This window comes from Bubalus kerabau, chromosome 6 (genome assembly GCF_029407905.1).
Source record: "Bubalus kerabau isolate K-KA32 ecotype Philippines breed swamp buffalo chromosome 6, PCC_UOA_SB_1v2, whole genome shotgun sequence".
Taxonomy (NCBI): Eukaryota; Metazoa; Chordata; class Mammalia; order Artiodactyla; family Bovidae; genus Bubalus; species Bubalus kerabau.
Genome location: NC_073629.1, coordinates 46,524,427 through 46,539,002, shown reverse-complemented (window position 1 = coordinate 46,539,002; position 14,576 = coordinate 46,524,427). Strand labels below are relative to the sequence as shown.

The 14,576-nt window shown below is 38.0% G+C and overlaps 1 protein-coding gene across 1 annotated transcript in view; it reads right to left on the bottom strand.

Annotated features, from left to right (window-relative positions):
- DPYD (dihydropyrimidine dehydrogenase) overlaps positions 1–14,576 on the bottom strand; it is a 957,062-nt gene that overhangs the window by 699,273 nt on the left and 243,213 nt on the right. Inside the window, exon 6 of the mRNA XM_055585018.1 lies at positions 4,602–4,798. Within this exon, the coding sequence (XP_055440993.1) occupies positions 4,602–4,798 (197 nt within the window). The remainder of the gene's footprint in view (positions 1–4,601; positions 4,799–14,576) is intronic.

The window sequence follows — 14,576 nt, the reverse complement described above, 5'->3', positions numbered from 1 at the left end:
TTGAGACAGCTCCAGGAGATGGTGATGGACAGGGAAGACAGGTGTGATGCAGTCCATGGGGTTGCAAAGAGTCAGATACAGTCCATACAACAGTCCAGTTGCAAACAGTGGGACATGACTGAAGTGAACTGACCTGATTGTCCCTGGAGACTGGGAAGATTCAAAGGCAAAGGAAACAAAGTAAATCATAAAAGATATTTTTTTTACATGCTTGGTCATTACCCAGGGGAATCTGTCCCACTGAATATGTTTAGGAAATACATAGAAACACAAGTTTCATGTCAATTTATATTATTTAGAAGTGTATATCCTGCATAAAAAAATAGACATGCTAACAACCACAAAAATCTTCTACCAAAATTGTCAACACAATAATTCACAAACAGGGATTGTTCCCTTTCAAGCTTCTTGTGCAAATGCAATTAAAGTGTAAAAAGATTATTTCTAGTCTATCAGATCAGATCAGTCGCTCAGTCGTGTCCGACTCTTTGTGACCCCATGAATCGCAGCACGCCAGACCTCCCTGTCCATCACCAACACCCGGAGTTCACTCAGACTCACGTCCATACAGCTACCCAATAATCAAGTTCATATTTTTTAAACTAGCTCACATATTCATTGACGTGTATATCTGAAAAAAAAGTACAGTGTATATATATATATATATATATATATGTTGCTAATAGATTATGTTTTTCCTAATTAATGAAGCTGTGGTAAAATGCCATTAAAAATAAAAGCCTAAATAATTCCAGCAAAATAATATGTTAGGTATTTTACTCTCCAGGAGAAAAATTTACAAAGTATGTGTGATACCTTAAAAGTCAACGTAGTGAAACATCAATACAGAAAAATAATTGCTTCTGAGATATCAGGATATTTATTCTTCAGTTTAAGCTTCATATCCTCTCTAAAGGGTCTTCATACTATGTGATATTTTTGCTTGATGATTTAGTCTAATAATTTTATATTAATAATAGCTTACTTGCAGTTTAGCATATTGTCATTGTACCAATGTTGATATTTATGTATCTATTAATACATATTTACAGGTGCCATAAAATGTAAAAACAAAATAAATTTTAGTCACAACTTGATTTAATTTATTCTCTGATTATTAAATATGACAAATCTGTTGCTTAAAAAATAGTTCAGTAGCCATCAAAATTTAAATGCTAAGTAAAACAACAGATATGCCAACTGGATATATTTTTATAATCAATGAGTTTCTTTTGCAAAAACACACTTAGGGAAAAAAAATAAACTGAGTAATATTATCAAATTATCATGCAAATTCTTGCTTATTTTTACATCAAATGTTTTAAGGAATATCCAGTCCCTGCTTAAAATAAATTTAATTTTTTTATGATCCTAAATAAAATACATGTTACTATAAAGTTCCATTTATTTCATAATTTTTAGGATTATTTTCCATTATAGGATATTATACAATATTGAAATAAGTTCCCCATGCTACACAGTAAATCATTGTTGCTTATTTATTTTAGGTAGAATAGTTTGTATCTACTAACCCCAAGCTCCTAATTTATTTCTCTCACCCTCGTTTTCCCCCTCTGGTAACCATAAGTTTGTTTTCTATGTGAGTCTTGGTTTGTAAATAAGTTTATTTGAATTATTTTTAGGTTTCCATAGAAGTGATATCATGTAATATTTGTCTCTTTCTGTCTGACTTATTTCACTTAGTGTGATAATCTTTAGGTCCAACCAAGTTACTGTGAATGCCAATATTTCATTATTTTTATGGCTGAGTAATATTCCATTGTATGTATATTTACTGCACCTCCTTTATCCATTCATCTGTCAATGAAAACTTAGGTTGCTTCCATATCTTGGCTACTGTAAAGAGTGCTGCTATGAACACTAAGATGCATACTTTTTTGTCATATTAGACTTTTCATATTTTGTGGATATCTGTCCAGGGATGGAACTGAAGGATCATATGGCAGCTCTATTTTTAGTTTTCTAAGAAACCTCTATACTATTTTCCATAGTGGCTCCACCAAATTACATTCCAACCAAGAGTGTAGACCAGTTCTCTTTTCTTTACTACTTCTCCAGCATTTGTTATTTGTAGACTTTTGAAGGATGACCATTCTGACCAGTGTGAGGTTTGTCATTGTCGCTGTCATTGTTGTTTTGATTTGCATTTCTCTAATGATTATGTGAGGAACCAGAGATCAAACTGCCAATATCTGCTGGATCATAGAAAAAGCAAGAGAGTTCCAGAAAAACATCTATTTCTGCTTTATTGACTATGCCAAAGCCTTTGACTGTGTGGATCACAATAAACTGTGGAAAATTCTGAAAGAGATAGGAATACCAGACCACCTGACCTGCCTCTTGAGAAATCTTATGCAGGTCAGGAAGCAACAGTTAGAACTGGACATGGAACAACAGACTGGTTCCAAATAGGAAAAGGAGTACATTAAGGCTATATATTGTCACCCTGGTTATTTAATTCATACACAGAGTACATAATGAGATATGCTGGGCTGGAAGAAGCACAAGCTGGAATCAAGATTGCCGGGAGAAATATCAATAACTTCAGATATGCAGATGACACCACCCTTACAGCAGAAAGTGAAGAGGAACTAAAAAGCCTCTTGATGAAGGTGAAAGAAGAGAGTGAAAAAGTTGGCTTAAAGCTCAACATTCAGAAAATGAAGATCATGGCTTCCTGTCCTATCACTTCATGGGAAATAGATGGGGAAGCAGTGGAAACAGTGTCAGACTTTCTTTTTCTGGGCTCCAAAATCACTGCAGATGGTGACTGCAGCCATGAAATTAAAAGATGCTTACTCCTTGGAAGAAAAGTTGTGACCAATCTATATAGGATATTGAAAAGCAGAGACATTACTTTGCCAACAAAGGTCCATCTAGTCAAGGCTATGGTTTTTCCCGTGGTCATGTATAGATGTGAGAGTTGGACTGTGAAGAAGGCTGAGCGCCGAAGAATTGATGCTTTTGAATGGTGGTGTTGGAGAAGACTCTTGAGATTCTAATGGACTGCAAGGAGATCCAACCAGTCCATTGTAAAGGAGGTCAGTCCTGGGTGTTCTTTGGAAGGAATGACGCTGAAGCTGAAACTCCAATACTTTGGCCACCTCATTTGAAGAGTTGACTCGTTGGAAAAGACTCTGATGCTGGGAGGGATTGGGGGCAAGAGGAGAAGGGGACGACAGAGGATGAGATGGCTGGATGGCATCACCGACTCAGTGGATCTGAGTTTGAGTGAACTCCAGGAGTTGGTGATGGACAGGGAGGCCTGGCGTGCAGCGATTCATGGGGTCGCAAAGAGTGGGACATGACTGAGCAACTGAACTGAACTGAGTGATTATCAATGTTGAGCATCTTTACATGTGTCTATTGGCTTTCTGTATGTCTTTCTTAGAGAAATGTTTACTTAGGCCTTCTGCTCATTTTTTGATTGGGTTTTTTATTTTATTTTATTTTGACATTGAGTTGTACGAGCTGTTTTGGAAATTAAATTCTGTTGGTCATATTGTTTGCAAATAGTTTCTCCCATTCCACAGATTGTATTTTTGTTTTGTGGAATATTTCCTTTGCTATGCAAATGAGTCCAAGCTTGATTAGATTATATTTACTTATTTTTGTTATTATTTATTTTACCTTGGGAGATTGAGCTAAGAAAATATTCGTAAGATTTATACCATATAGAGAATGCTTTGCTTATGTTTTCTTGTAGGAGTTTTATTGTGTCATATCTTTTACTTATGTCTTTAAGCCCTTTTGAGTTTACTTTTATATATATGGCTTGAGGAAGTGTTCTAAGTTTAATGACTTACATATAGTTGTCCAACTTGCCCAACATCACTCATTGAAAAGACTGCCTTTTTTCCACTATATATTCTACAGAGTCCATTTATCTTAAATAAAGTAAACTCCATCCACTGTCCAAGCCTGATATGAATATCTGAAAATCACTTATACATAGTGAATATTTTCCATACTTGTGTGTGAAACTTCAAGGGAATAAATGTTTATGTGATGAATCCTGGCTTACAACAATGATGTTTAATAGCAAATCGTAATATGGTACTTACGAGATAAAACACTGCATAAATGTACATTAAAATGGAACATTCTTAGTAGTCTCTAACTTAATTGTAATCAAATGCAAGACTTAAGAGATTGGAGAATGAAAATACATGACCAAGACAACACTTCTACATACACACTGAAATGAATCATCCAATATTCTGTGGAGGTAGGATTCCCCATCTCTAATTTGCAAAACTCACATATATCTCCATTAAAGGAAAGATTGACAGGGATGAAATAAGCTTTCATATGATTGTTTCCTCTATTCATAAAATATTTTGCTGTGATTTACTTAAATTCACAGAACTAGACAGAGAAATTTTAAAATAAATATTACTTAAAGCCAACTGCAAATATAAAGTGAATAATGAAATCAAAATTTGAGCATTTGGAAAAAGAACAGTTAAAATACCATCTGTGAACCTGAAGTTCCTATTTGATTACAAACCAACAATATTCATAATTGTTTTACCCCATTATTTTTAACACTATGAACATAAAATAAATGTAGGAATTACCTTAAACCACCAACGTATTCTTGTTTTTCAAATATAGTGATGTCATTGTAGCCTAATCGAGCCAAGAACGAAGCACAACTTATACTTGCAGGCCCAGCACCCAGAAGAGCAATCTTTGCAGAATAGGCTTCATGCATTTTTTCTGGGGGAGGCAGAGAAGGATTCCTGATTTGTGGGATATTCATTGCTTTGAATACCTATGGAGAAATCAATTGGAATGGTTAAAATTTTTAAGATACCTTTTACAACCTCAAATGTATTTTTAATGTTTCAAATTCACTTATGCTTTTAATAGAAATAAACATATTTTAAGTACTAACGTAGGATATTTAGAAGTCACATTGGGTCCAGTCAATGACATGCTTGACTAACGCTTTTTCAATCTTTGAAATTTCTGCCTAAGGTCACACTTCTTCTGGGAAGCATTCCTGACTCACTTTTCCTACTCCACTATCTGGGCCAAATTAAGCATTCCTCCTCTGAGTTCCTGAATCACATTTTGTACGCGACTGGAAAAGGTCAGTTTTCATTCCAATCCCAAAGAACGGCAATGCCAAAGCATGCTCAAACTACCACACAATTGCACTCATCTCACACGCTAGTAAAGTAATGCTCAAAATTCTCGAAGCCAGGCTTGAGCAATACGTGAACCGTGAACTTCCTGATGTTCAAGCTGGTTTTAGAAAAGGCAGAGAAACCAGAGATCAAATTGCCAACATCCGCTGGATCATGGAAAAAGCAAGAGAGTTCCAGAAAAGCATCTATTTCTGCTTTATTGACTACGCCAAAGCCTTTGACTGTGTGGATCACAATAAACTGTGGAAAATTCTGAAAGAGACGGGAATACCAGACCACCTGACCTGCCTCTTGAGAAATCTGTATGCAGGTGAGGAAGCAACAGTTAGAACTGGACATGGAACAATAGACTGGTTCCAAATAGGAAAAGGAGTACATCAAGGTTGTATATTATCACCTTGCTTATATAACTTCTATGCAGAGTACATCATGAGACATGCTGGACTGGAAGAAACACAAGCTGGAATCAAGATTGCCTGGAGAAATATCAATAACCTCAGATATGCAGATGACACCACCCTTATGGCAGAAAGTGAAGAGGAACTAAAAAGCCTCTTGATGAAGGCGAAAGAGGAGAGTGAAAAAGTTGGCTTAAAGCTCAACATTCAGAAAACGAAGATCATGGCATCTGGTCCCATCACTTTATGGGAAATAAATGGGGAAACAGTGTCAGACTTAAATTTTGGACTTCAATATCACTGCAGATGGTGACTGCAGCCATGAAATTAAAAGACGCTTACTCCTTGGAAGGAAAGTTATGACCAACCTAGATAGCATATTGAAAACAGAGACATTACTTTGCCAACAAAGGTCCGTCTAGTCAAAGCTATGGTTTTTCCTGTGGTCATGTATGGATGTGAGATTTGGACTGTGAAGAAGGCTGAGCGCCGAAGAATAGATGTTTTTGAACTGTGGTTTTGGAGAAGACTCTTGAGAGTCCCCTGGACTGCAAGGAGATTCATTCAGTCCATTCTGAAGGAGATCAGCCCTGGGATTTCTTTGGAGGGAATGATACTAAAGCTGAAACTCCAGTACTTTGGCCACCTCATGCGAAGAGCTGACTCATTGGAAAAGACTCTGATGGTGGGAGGGATTGGGGGCAGGAGGAGAAGGGGACGACAGAGGATGAGATGGCTGGATGGCATCACTGACTCAATGGACATGAGTCTGAGCGAACTCTGGGAGTTGGTGATGGACAGGGAGGCCTGGCGTGTTGCGATTCATGGGGTTGCAAAGAGTTGGACACGACTGAGTGACTGAACTGAACTGAACTGAAGAAAATCATTTAGCATATGTGTCATGTTTCCATGTTAGTCAGCAGAACATAGTTGTTGAGTCAGAGAATAGGTCAGATATAAAAATGCACACATATAACTTATTAACTGTTTTAAATATTTTAGACACATGTTACCATGTATAACCAGCAGTGAGCACTATCCTGGCATGTAGACACTCAGTAAATAATTTATGGCATCTGTTTCTGGTTGTGACAGACTAGTTTTTGAAGGATAACTTTTCAAAAATATGTTGGAACACTGGATAGCCTCTGAAGTAACCCTGACTAGAGGAGCCATGATCTCGAGTAAAAAGAGAACATCAGAGAAGTGAGATGATAGAATAGGAGTTACTTTTATCCTGAGGGAATCAGTGACTTCTTAGCAAAATGAGGAATCCTGTAGATAGAAGACCAAGACTCAGAAGAAAGAGCAAGAGAGATCCTAGCTAATCTTCTAGGTCTAGAGCGACACAGGGTTTGGGAAATGTAAGAGGCTAGAAACCAGAAGCAGAAGAAAGTATAAAAAAGCTTAATTCTTACACTTCATAAGAAAAAGACTAAGAAAATAAACAACAATTAAAAAGAAAAATCTCTATAAAGCAGAAGGGGGACTTCCCAGGTGGCTCAGTGGTAAAGAATCTGCCTGCCAGTGCAGAATGCCCTGGAGACATGGATTCGATCCCTGGGTCAGGAAGATCCCAAGGAGGGCAAGGCAATCCACTCCAGTATCTTTGCCTGGAGAATACCATGGACAGAGGAACCTGCAGGGCTACAGTCCACAGGGTCACAAAGAGTCAGACATGACGAAAGCAACTTGGCATGCATGCAAAGCAGAAGGGAGCCCTCTGCACTCTAATGGACCAAATGAAACAACTAGAGTACAGGAGTAGCTAAAGAAGAGAAAGTCCTAGTCAACATCTTAGCAGACAGCTGAAACTTATGGAGGGTTATACTCGGCAAGTGGAGCAGACCAGAGCTAGACATGCAACCCAGCCTGAGTCAGCACAGCTCCTGATTTAGATAAAGGTGATATGTCTACCTACCAAATGAAATGGTGAACCTTCTGTGGTAAATAAGTCAACCACAATGTCTACAAATTTTCATATACAAGGCCTGGCTTCTGATCAAAAATCCCAGGTCTGTCATTAACTAAGAACTGTCAATAACTCAGAAAATATAGATAAAATACATAATTCAGTACATGTTGTTATCACAAATGGACTTTATACAGAAAAACTACAATGAACATGTTAAAAAAATTTATAAGAATGTGACTTCACCAGGAAACTTAAATTTGGTTAAAAAAGAGAAATTTTTAAAAAGAAGAAATTCAAAATTAAAATCAAAACCAAAATAAATGTCCTTAACAGTAATTTGAACAGGTGAGCAAAAATGGACTCATAAACAAAAAATGGGTCAGTATTTTGTTATTTTTCCACTTATTATTGCACCCGATTTCTCCTCTTCCCTTAGTTTGATAGCAGTAGTTTTTACGGATGAAGTGAGTATCTAAATATAACTTTGTAAACTTCATCTCAGAGGGCAATATATTTAGAGGTCTGGCTTTTACTCTCTTGAGGTTGACTCTTGACCTCTATCATTCTCATGGTAAAGTCCTTGAATAAAGACTTTAATGTCTCCATGCATGAGTCTTCTCAAACTGTAAACTGGGATCAGTAATAGCCATCTCTTAAGGCTGCTATACCATTTCTGTCCTTTATCAAGCCCATCTTTGCATGAAATGTTCCCTTGGTATCTGTAATTTCTTGAAGAGATCTCTAGTCTTTCCCATTCTGTTGTTTTCCTCTATTTCTTTGCATTGGTCACTGAGGAAGGCTTTCTTATCTCTTCTTGCTATTCTTTGGAACTCTGCATTCAGATGCTTATATCTTTCCTTTTCTCCGTTACTTTTCTCTTCTCTTCTTTTCACAGCTATTTGTAAGGCCTCCCTAGACAGCCATTTTGCTTTTTTGCATTTCTTTTCCATGGGGATGGTCTTGATCCCTGTCTCCTGTACCATGGCACGAACCTCCATCCTTAGATCATCAGGCACTCTATCTATCAGATATAGGCCCTTAAATCTATTTCTCACTTCAAGTATATAATCATAAGGGATTGACTTAGGTCATACCTGAATGGTCTAGTTGTTTTCCCTACTTTCCTCAATTTCAGTCTGAATTTGTCAATAAGGAGCTCATGATCTGAACCACAGTCAGCTCCTGGTCTTGTTTTTGTTGACTGTATAGAGCTTCTCCATCTTTGGCTGCAAAGAATATAATCAATCTGATTTCAGTGTTGACCATCTGGTGATGTACATGTGTAGAGTCTTCTCTTGTGTTGTTGGAAGAGGGTGTTTGCTATGACCAGTGCGTTCTCTTGGCAAAACTCTATTAGCCTTTGCCTGCTTCATTCCGTATTCCAAGGCCAAATTTGCCTGTTACTCCAGGTGTTTCTTGACTTCCTACTTTCGCATTCCAATCCCCTATAATGAAAAGGACATCTTTTTTGGGTGTTAGTTCTAAAAGGTCTTGTAGGTCTTCATAGAACCGTTCAACTTCAGCTTCTTCAGCATTGCTGGTTGGGGCACAGACTTGGATTACTGTGATATTGAATGGTTTGCCTTGAAAACGAACAGAGATCATTCTGTCATTTTTGAGATTGCATCCAAGTACTGTATTTTGGACTCTTTTGTTGACCATGATGGCTACTCCATTTCTTCTAAGGGATTCCTGCCCACAATAGTAGATATAATGGTCATCTGAGTTAAATTCACCCATTCCAGTCCATTTTAGTTCGCTGATTCCTAGAATGTCGACGTTCACTCTTGCCATCTCCTGTTTGGCCACTTCCAATTTACCTTGATTCGTGGACCTGACATTTCAGGTTCCTAGGCAATATTGCTCTTTATAGCATCAGACCTTGGTTCTATTACCAGTCACATCCACAGCTGGGTATTGTTTTTGCTTTGGCTCCATCCCTTCATTCTTTCTGGAGTTATTTCTCCACTGATCTCCAGTAGCATATTGGGCCCCTACTGACTTGGGAAGTTCCTCTTTCACTATCCTATTATTTTGACTGTAGCTGTGAAATTAAAAGACACTTACTCCTTTGAAGAAAAGTTATGACCAACCTAGATAGCATATTGAAAACAGAGACATTACTTTGTCAACAAAGGTCCATCTAGTCAAGGCTATGGTTTTTCCAATGGTCATGTATGGATGTGAGAGTTGGACTGTGAAGAAAGCTGAGTGCTGAAGAATTGATGCTTTTGAACTGTGGTGTTGGAGAAGACTCCTGAGAGTCCTTTGGACTGCAAGGAGATCTAACCAGTCCATTCTGAAGGAGATCAGTCCTGAGATTTCTTTGGAAGGAACGATGCTAAAGCTGAAACTCCAGTACTTTGGCCACCTCATGCAAAGAGTTGACTCATTGGAAACAACTGAGAGACTGAACTGAAGTGAACTGAAGGCTGCTATAACATATTAAAAAGTAGAGACATTACTTTGCCAACAAAGGTCTGTCTAGTCAAGGCTATGGTTTTTCCAGTAGTCATGTATGGATGTGAGAGTTGGACTGTGAATAAAGCTGAGCACCAAAGAATTGATGCTTTTGAACTGTGGTGTTGGAGAAGACTCTTGAGAGTCCCATGGACTGCCAGGAGATCCAACCAGTCCATTCTAAAGGAGATCAGTCCTTGGTTTTCTTTGGAAGGAATGATGCTAAAGCTGAAACTCCAGTACTTTGGCCACCTCATGCAAAGAGTTGACTCATTGAAAAATGCCAGGGTCCAGCCCCGGTGGATCCAGGGAAATTCGAAGGAGAGACAGCATCGGCGAATACACTGGCTTTAATATTAATTAGAGATATAAAGAGTAATAGAATGAGGATAGCTCAGCAGGAAAATTCAGTGGAGAAAAGAGGCTTAGTAGCTTGGTTTATGCGGGAAACCAATAAAACTTCAAGACAAGAAGCTTGCACCACCTATGTAGGCTGCAGGCGTCCTTCCATTCTCCCGAAGCAGAGGAGACACTGAGGCCTCCCCGGTCAGATCTTAGAAGCCCAGGCATAATTAGTAAGCATGGCAGGCTCCACGCTCCAGATGGAAACTCAGCCAGAGTTTGAGAGAGAGAATGACATGGGGAAACCAGTATTTCGAGGAACTGATCCCAATTCTTTATTTTCCAGGGTCTGTTTTTATACACTGAGGTGTTATACAAAAGTCAGGCGGGGATAGCAGTCCTGACTTTTATTAAAGTCAGGTGCTTCATACAAATGTATACAGAGGTCTTAGGGGTGTTACATCATCTTCTGGCCAGGGGGGCCTGCTGACAATTTATGACCCTCTCCTTGTGACAGCAGTCAGTCAACCAGAACACTTATTTCTCCAGGGGTGATTATTTTTGAAACAGACGCCACCTTCCAAAGGTACCAGATAAAGTTACATTCCTATAGGGTGAGGGTGTAGTGGGTTTTAATTAAGGAAAGAATTTACTTAGCCTAAGGTCCAACGTGATTAATATCAAAGGTTAATACTTATTTCTTCTATATATTCATTAATGTGTATAAGGGCAGGGGATGTGGAGACTTAGCAGTAAACATTGGCTCAACAAATGAAAAACCCTTCACCAATACAATTTCTAATCAGCCCACTATACTTATACTAATAGTTTTCTAACTTCTCTAAAGAACCTGTTTTTAGAAGGTTTAAAGCATCTCGTGCCTCTCATGGTTGGGAGGCTGTGAGCAATCACATGTGACCGGACAAGCCTGTCAGGCAGGCTAGAGAACCTTCAGAGGAGTTTGTAGGTTGAAACACTCCTATCACGCCCAGGAATTATTATTAACTGGAGCTCGAAGTTAACTTCTTCTCTGAAAGACGTGGTGGGGGACAGCCCCCTGTAAAGTCAGAGATGTAGGTGAGAGCACAAAGTAGTAAAGTAGGCAGGCTCTGGTTATGGGGGTAGATGCTCAAGAATTTCCAGGGGGATTCCTGAGGCTCGATCCCACCTTTGCGTATATCAAGCCTCCTTCCTCGTGACCTTTGCCATGGGTGGAGATCCTCACGCTGGCCCCCAGCAGGAAAAGACTCTGATGCTGGTAGGGATCGGGGGCAGGAGGAAAAGGGGATGACAGAGGATGAGATGGCTGGATGGCATCACCGACTCAATGGACGTGAGTCTGAGTGAACTCCGGGAGTTGGTGATGGACAGGGAGGCCTGGCGTGCTGCGATTCATGGGGTTGCAAAGAGTCGAACACGACTGAGCGACTGAACTGAACTGAAGGCTGCTATGAGGACTGAATGAGTTAATAAGTGCAAAGCTAATCTGAGTGTTTTTCCTCCCTTCTGTAGTGAATGTCAGGGCACAGTGGAGTTATAACACATAGTAGGCACCCAAAAAGATTCTGATTAATTTCAAAATTCCTGTGCTCAGAACTCCAGTGATAGGCTTCAATAAATGAGTACCATACATAGTTCTTTCTCATTGATACATAAGGACGGTTACCTATCTGTTATTTGTAAGTGAATAATCTTCTTGAGGGGTATTTAAAATAGATCTCCTTGCATAATTGTGCTGTGATTTCTAAATTTTCACCCATCTGGAAAGGGCATTTCATCACTCCATATTGACTCTATTATTATTTCCCCTATAATTTTCACATTTTGAGGCAAGGGAGAAATTATCCTGATTTTAAAGACTGAGACAGAGAGATGCCAGTATTTCACTTGGGGGTGATTTTTCCCCCAAGCCTCCTCACATTAAGGAGACAGAAAGAGTATAAATTTCTAATAATTATATAGTCCTCTCTAAATGGAAAAGAACATAAGACAGTAAATGCAAAGATATTTACCAACTCTAATTTGAGGGTAAGTTTTTCTCATTTTAATCTTTCTTACTTTCTGAAATGATACACAATGAAAACAAACAGAAATATTTGGTAGCTATAATTCTTCCCCAATTGCTCTACTTGTTATTATTAACCAAGAAATAGCAAATGTAAACCATAGGGAAATCATCACCAACAAAATATTTTTGGAAATTTCAGAATATCTCCACCAGTTGAAGGATATATGTTAAAAGGTTAGCTGTATCCTACACATCCCATAAGAGTGTTATATTTTTGCAAGTATTTTAACTTGATTTTATTATAGAATAAAACATAATTTCTGGTCATTTCAAAAGGGATATTATTTCATCAATGTCAGTCTAAGAGAAATCTTAACACAAATAATACACTGGTTTTTCACTTCACTGGTTTCAATTTCTTTGAGTTATTTAATTTGCAATATACCAGTCTGGTTACCTTTTGAATGCCTGAATGGAGAGAGATTGTTATTTGTGCATCCAAAAGTACGTTACCTCAAATTACATGGCTTCTAGGAGACACTTCTATGTAATTTTCCTGATAACGTGCTTCCTTTTGTGAAAGAAGTCAAAAGAAACATTGAGTACATTCTATCCCCTGCAACTCATCCCTTGAAAAGAAATATTCTCAGGCTACCTGACAGTTTCTCCACAACAGTAAACAAGGGACACTAAAAGTGGGAAGTCTATTTCAAACATATCAGAAATAAAGGAAAACTTCATACAATGGCACATTTTTAGTTAATTATCAATGCATTTAGTGATTTTTTAAAAATGTTGCTTCATTATTTTCTTATTATTAAAAGAGTCATTGTTGTAATATATAACTGGCATGGTAAAAATATTATATGATGCGAAATCAGAATGTTCTGTTCTATTCAATTTTCACCTTAATTTAGTGAATACCTTCATGTGCCCTCTATGCACTAGGCACAAATATGAGTAAGACAAACACAGACCTTCCCGTAAGTAGTTCCCTGGGTAACAGAAGAATCATATGTCTTAAACACAGAGAAATTATTACAATGCAATCTGCCAAGGTGTAGAATTCATTTTTATATACAGTGCTCTTGGAACCAGTGAGAAAGAAAACTTATCCCAGAAGGGAGGAAAAATAACACCTTAACTAAATCTTAAAAAAAAAATGACACATTATTGTGGAGAAGACTTTACCTCTCTAAATGTCAGCTCTAAAATTCAGAGAGTAATAATTATTTCAACAATTTATTGTGAAGATTGAGTAAATCAGTGATGATAACCTCCAGGGGTTAACACTTTCTCTTTATAAGGCACTCTCTTGAGTGCTTAACCCTTTATATCTTCAGCCTCCCAAACTCTTCAAAGTTAGGTACAACTGTTCATTTTATACACAGCAGAACTGATTCCTAAATTATTGTTATTACATTATGGTTCATATTTTTATTATGATTAGGCTATGTGTTCTACTCATGCTTTAAGGCTACAATTGAAATAAATGGTTGACAAAAAAAAAAAAAAAAAAAAAAAACATTTGAAAGCATAGGTGTGTATACTTTGGTCATGAGCAACTTTACTGATCCAAAATCATATGCAGGTTCAAACTAATCAGTACAAACACTTATGTGCCTTTAGGGCTTTGCTCATGCTGTTCTCTGTGCCTTGAATTCTCACCTATTCCTCACTCTACTGGACATGATGTATACCTTTCAGGACTCAGTTTAAATTTCACTTTCTCAATTCAGCTTACCCTCCCTAATAGGTTAGGAAATCTGTTAGGTTTCCTAGCTACTGGCTCCCACAGTACTGTCTGACTGCTCCCCTCAGCACTTCATTATAATTTGCTTAATAGTCTGTCTTTCTCAGTAAGCAATAAGCTACCTGCGGGTTAGTATCATTCCTATCTTGTTCATCACTGTGTCCTTAGCACCCAGACACTGCAAGCATCTAGTCAGTCACTCAAATATATTTTCAATGCTGGGGTTGGAAAATAACGCTGTCAGGGGCCAGGCAATCCATCTTACAGCTTGCTGGGGATGAAAGGAGAGCAGGCAGGCAACAGAGTGACGGAGATATGGTAGACTAGAGAGATCTTCCCCTATTCTATCAGCTCCAATCGCTTGCTAACATGATTTTTCTAGAAAATGATTAACTACTTAAGTACGATTAACTACTCATAAGCAATTCAATAAAATAATAAAAGAACAGTAATTAGAAGGCAGCTGTAACTGAAATATACAGCTTACTATATGATATGGCCAGATAATCATTTACTAATCTAT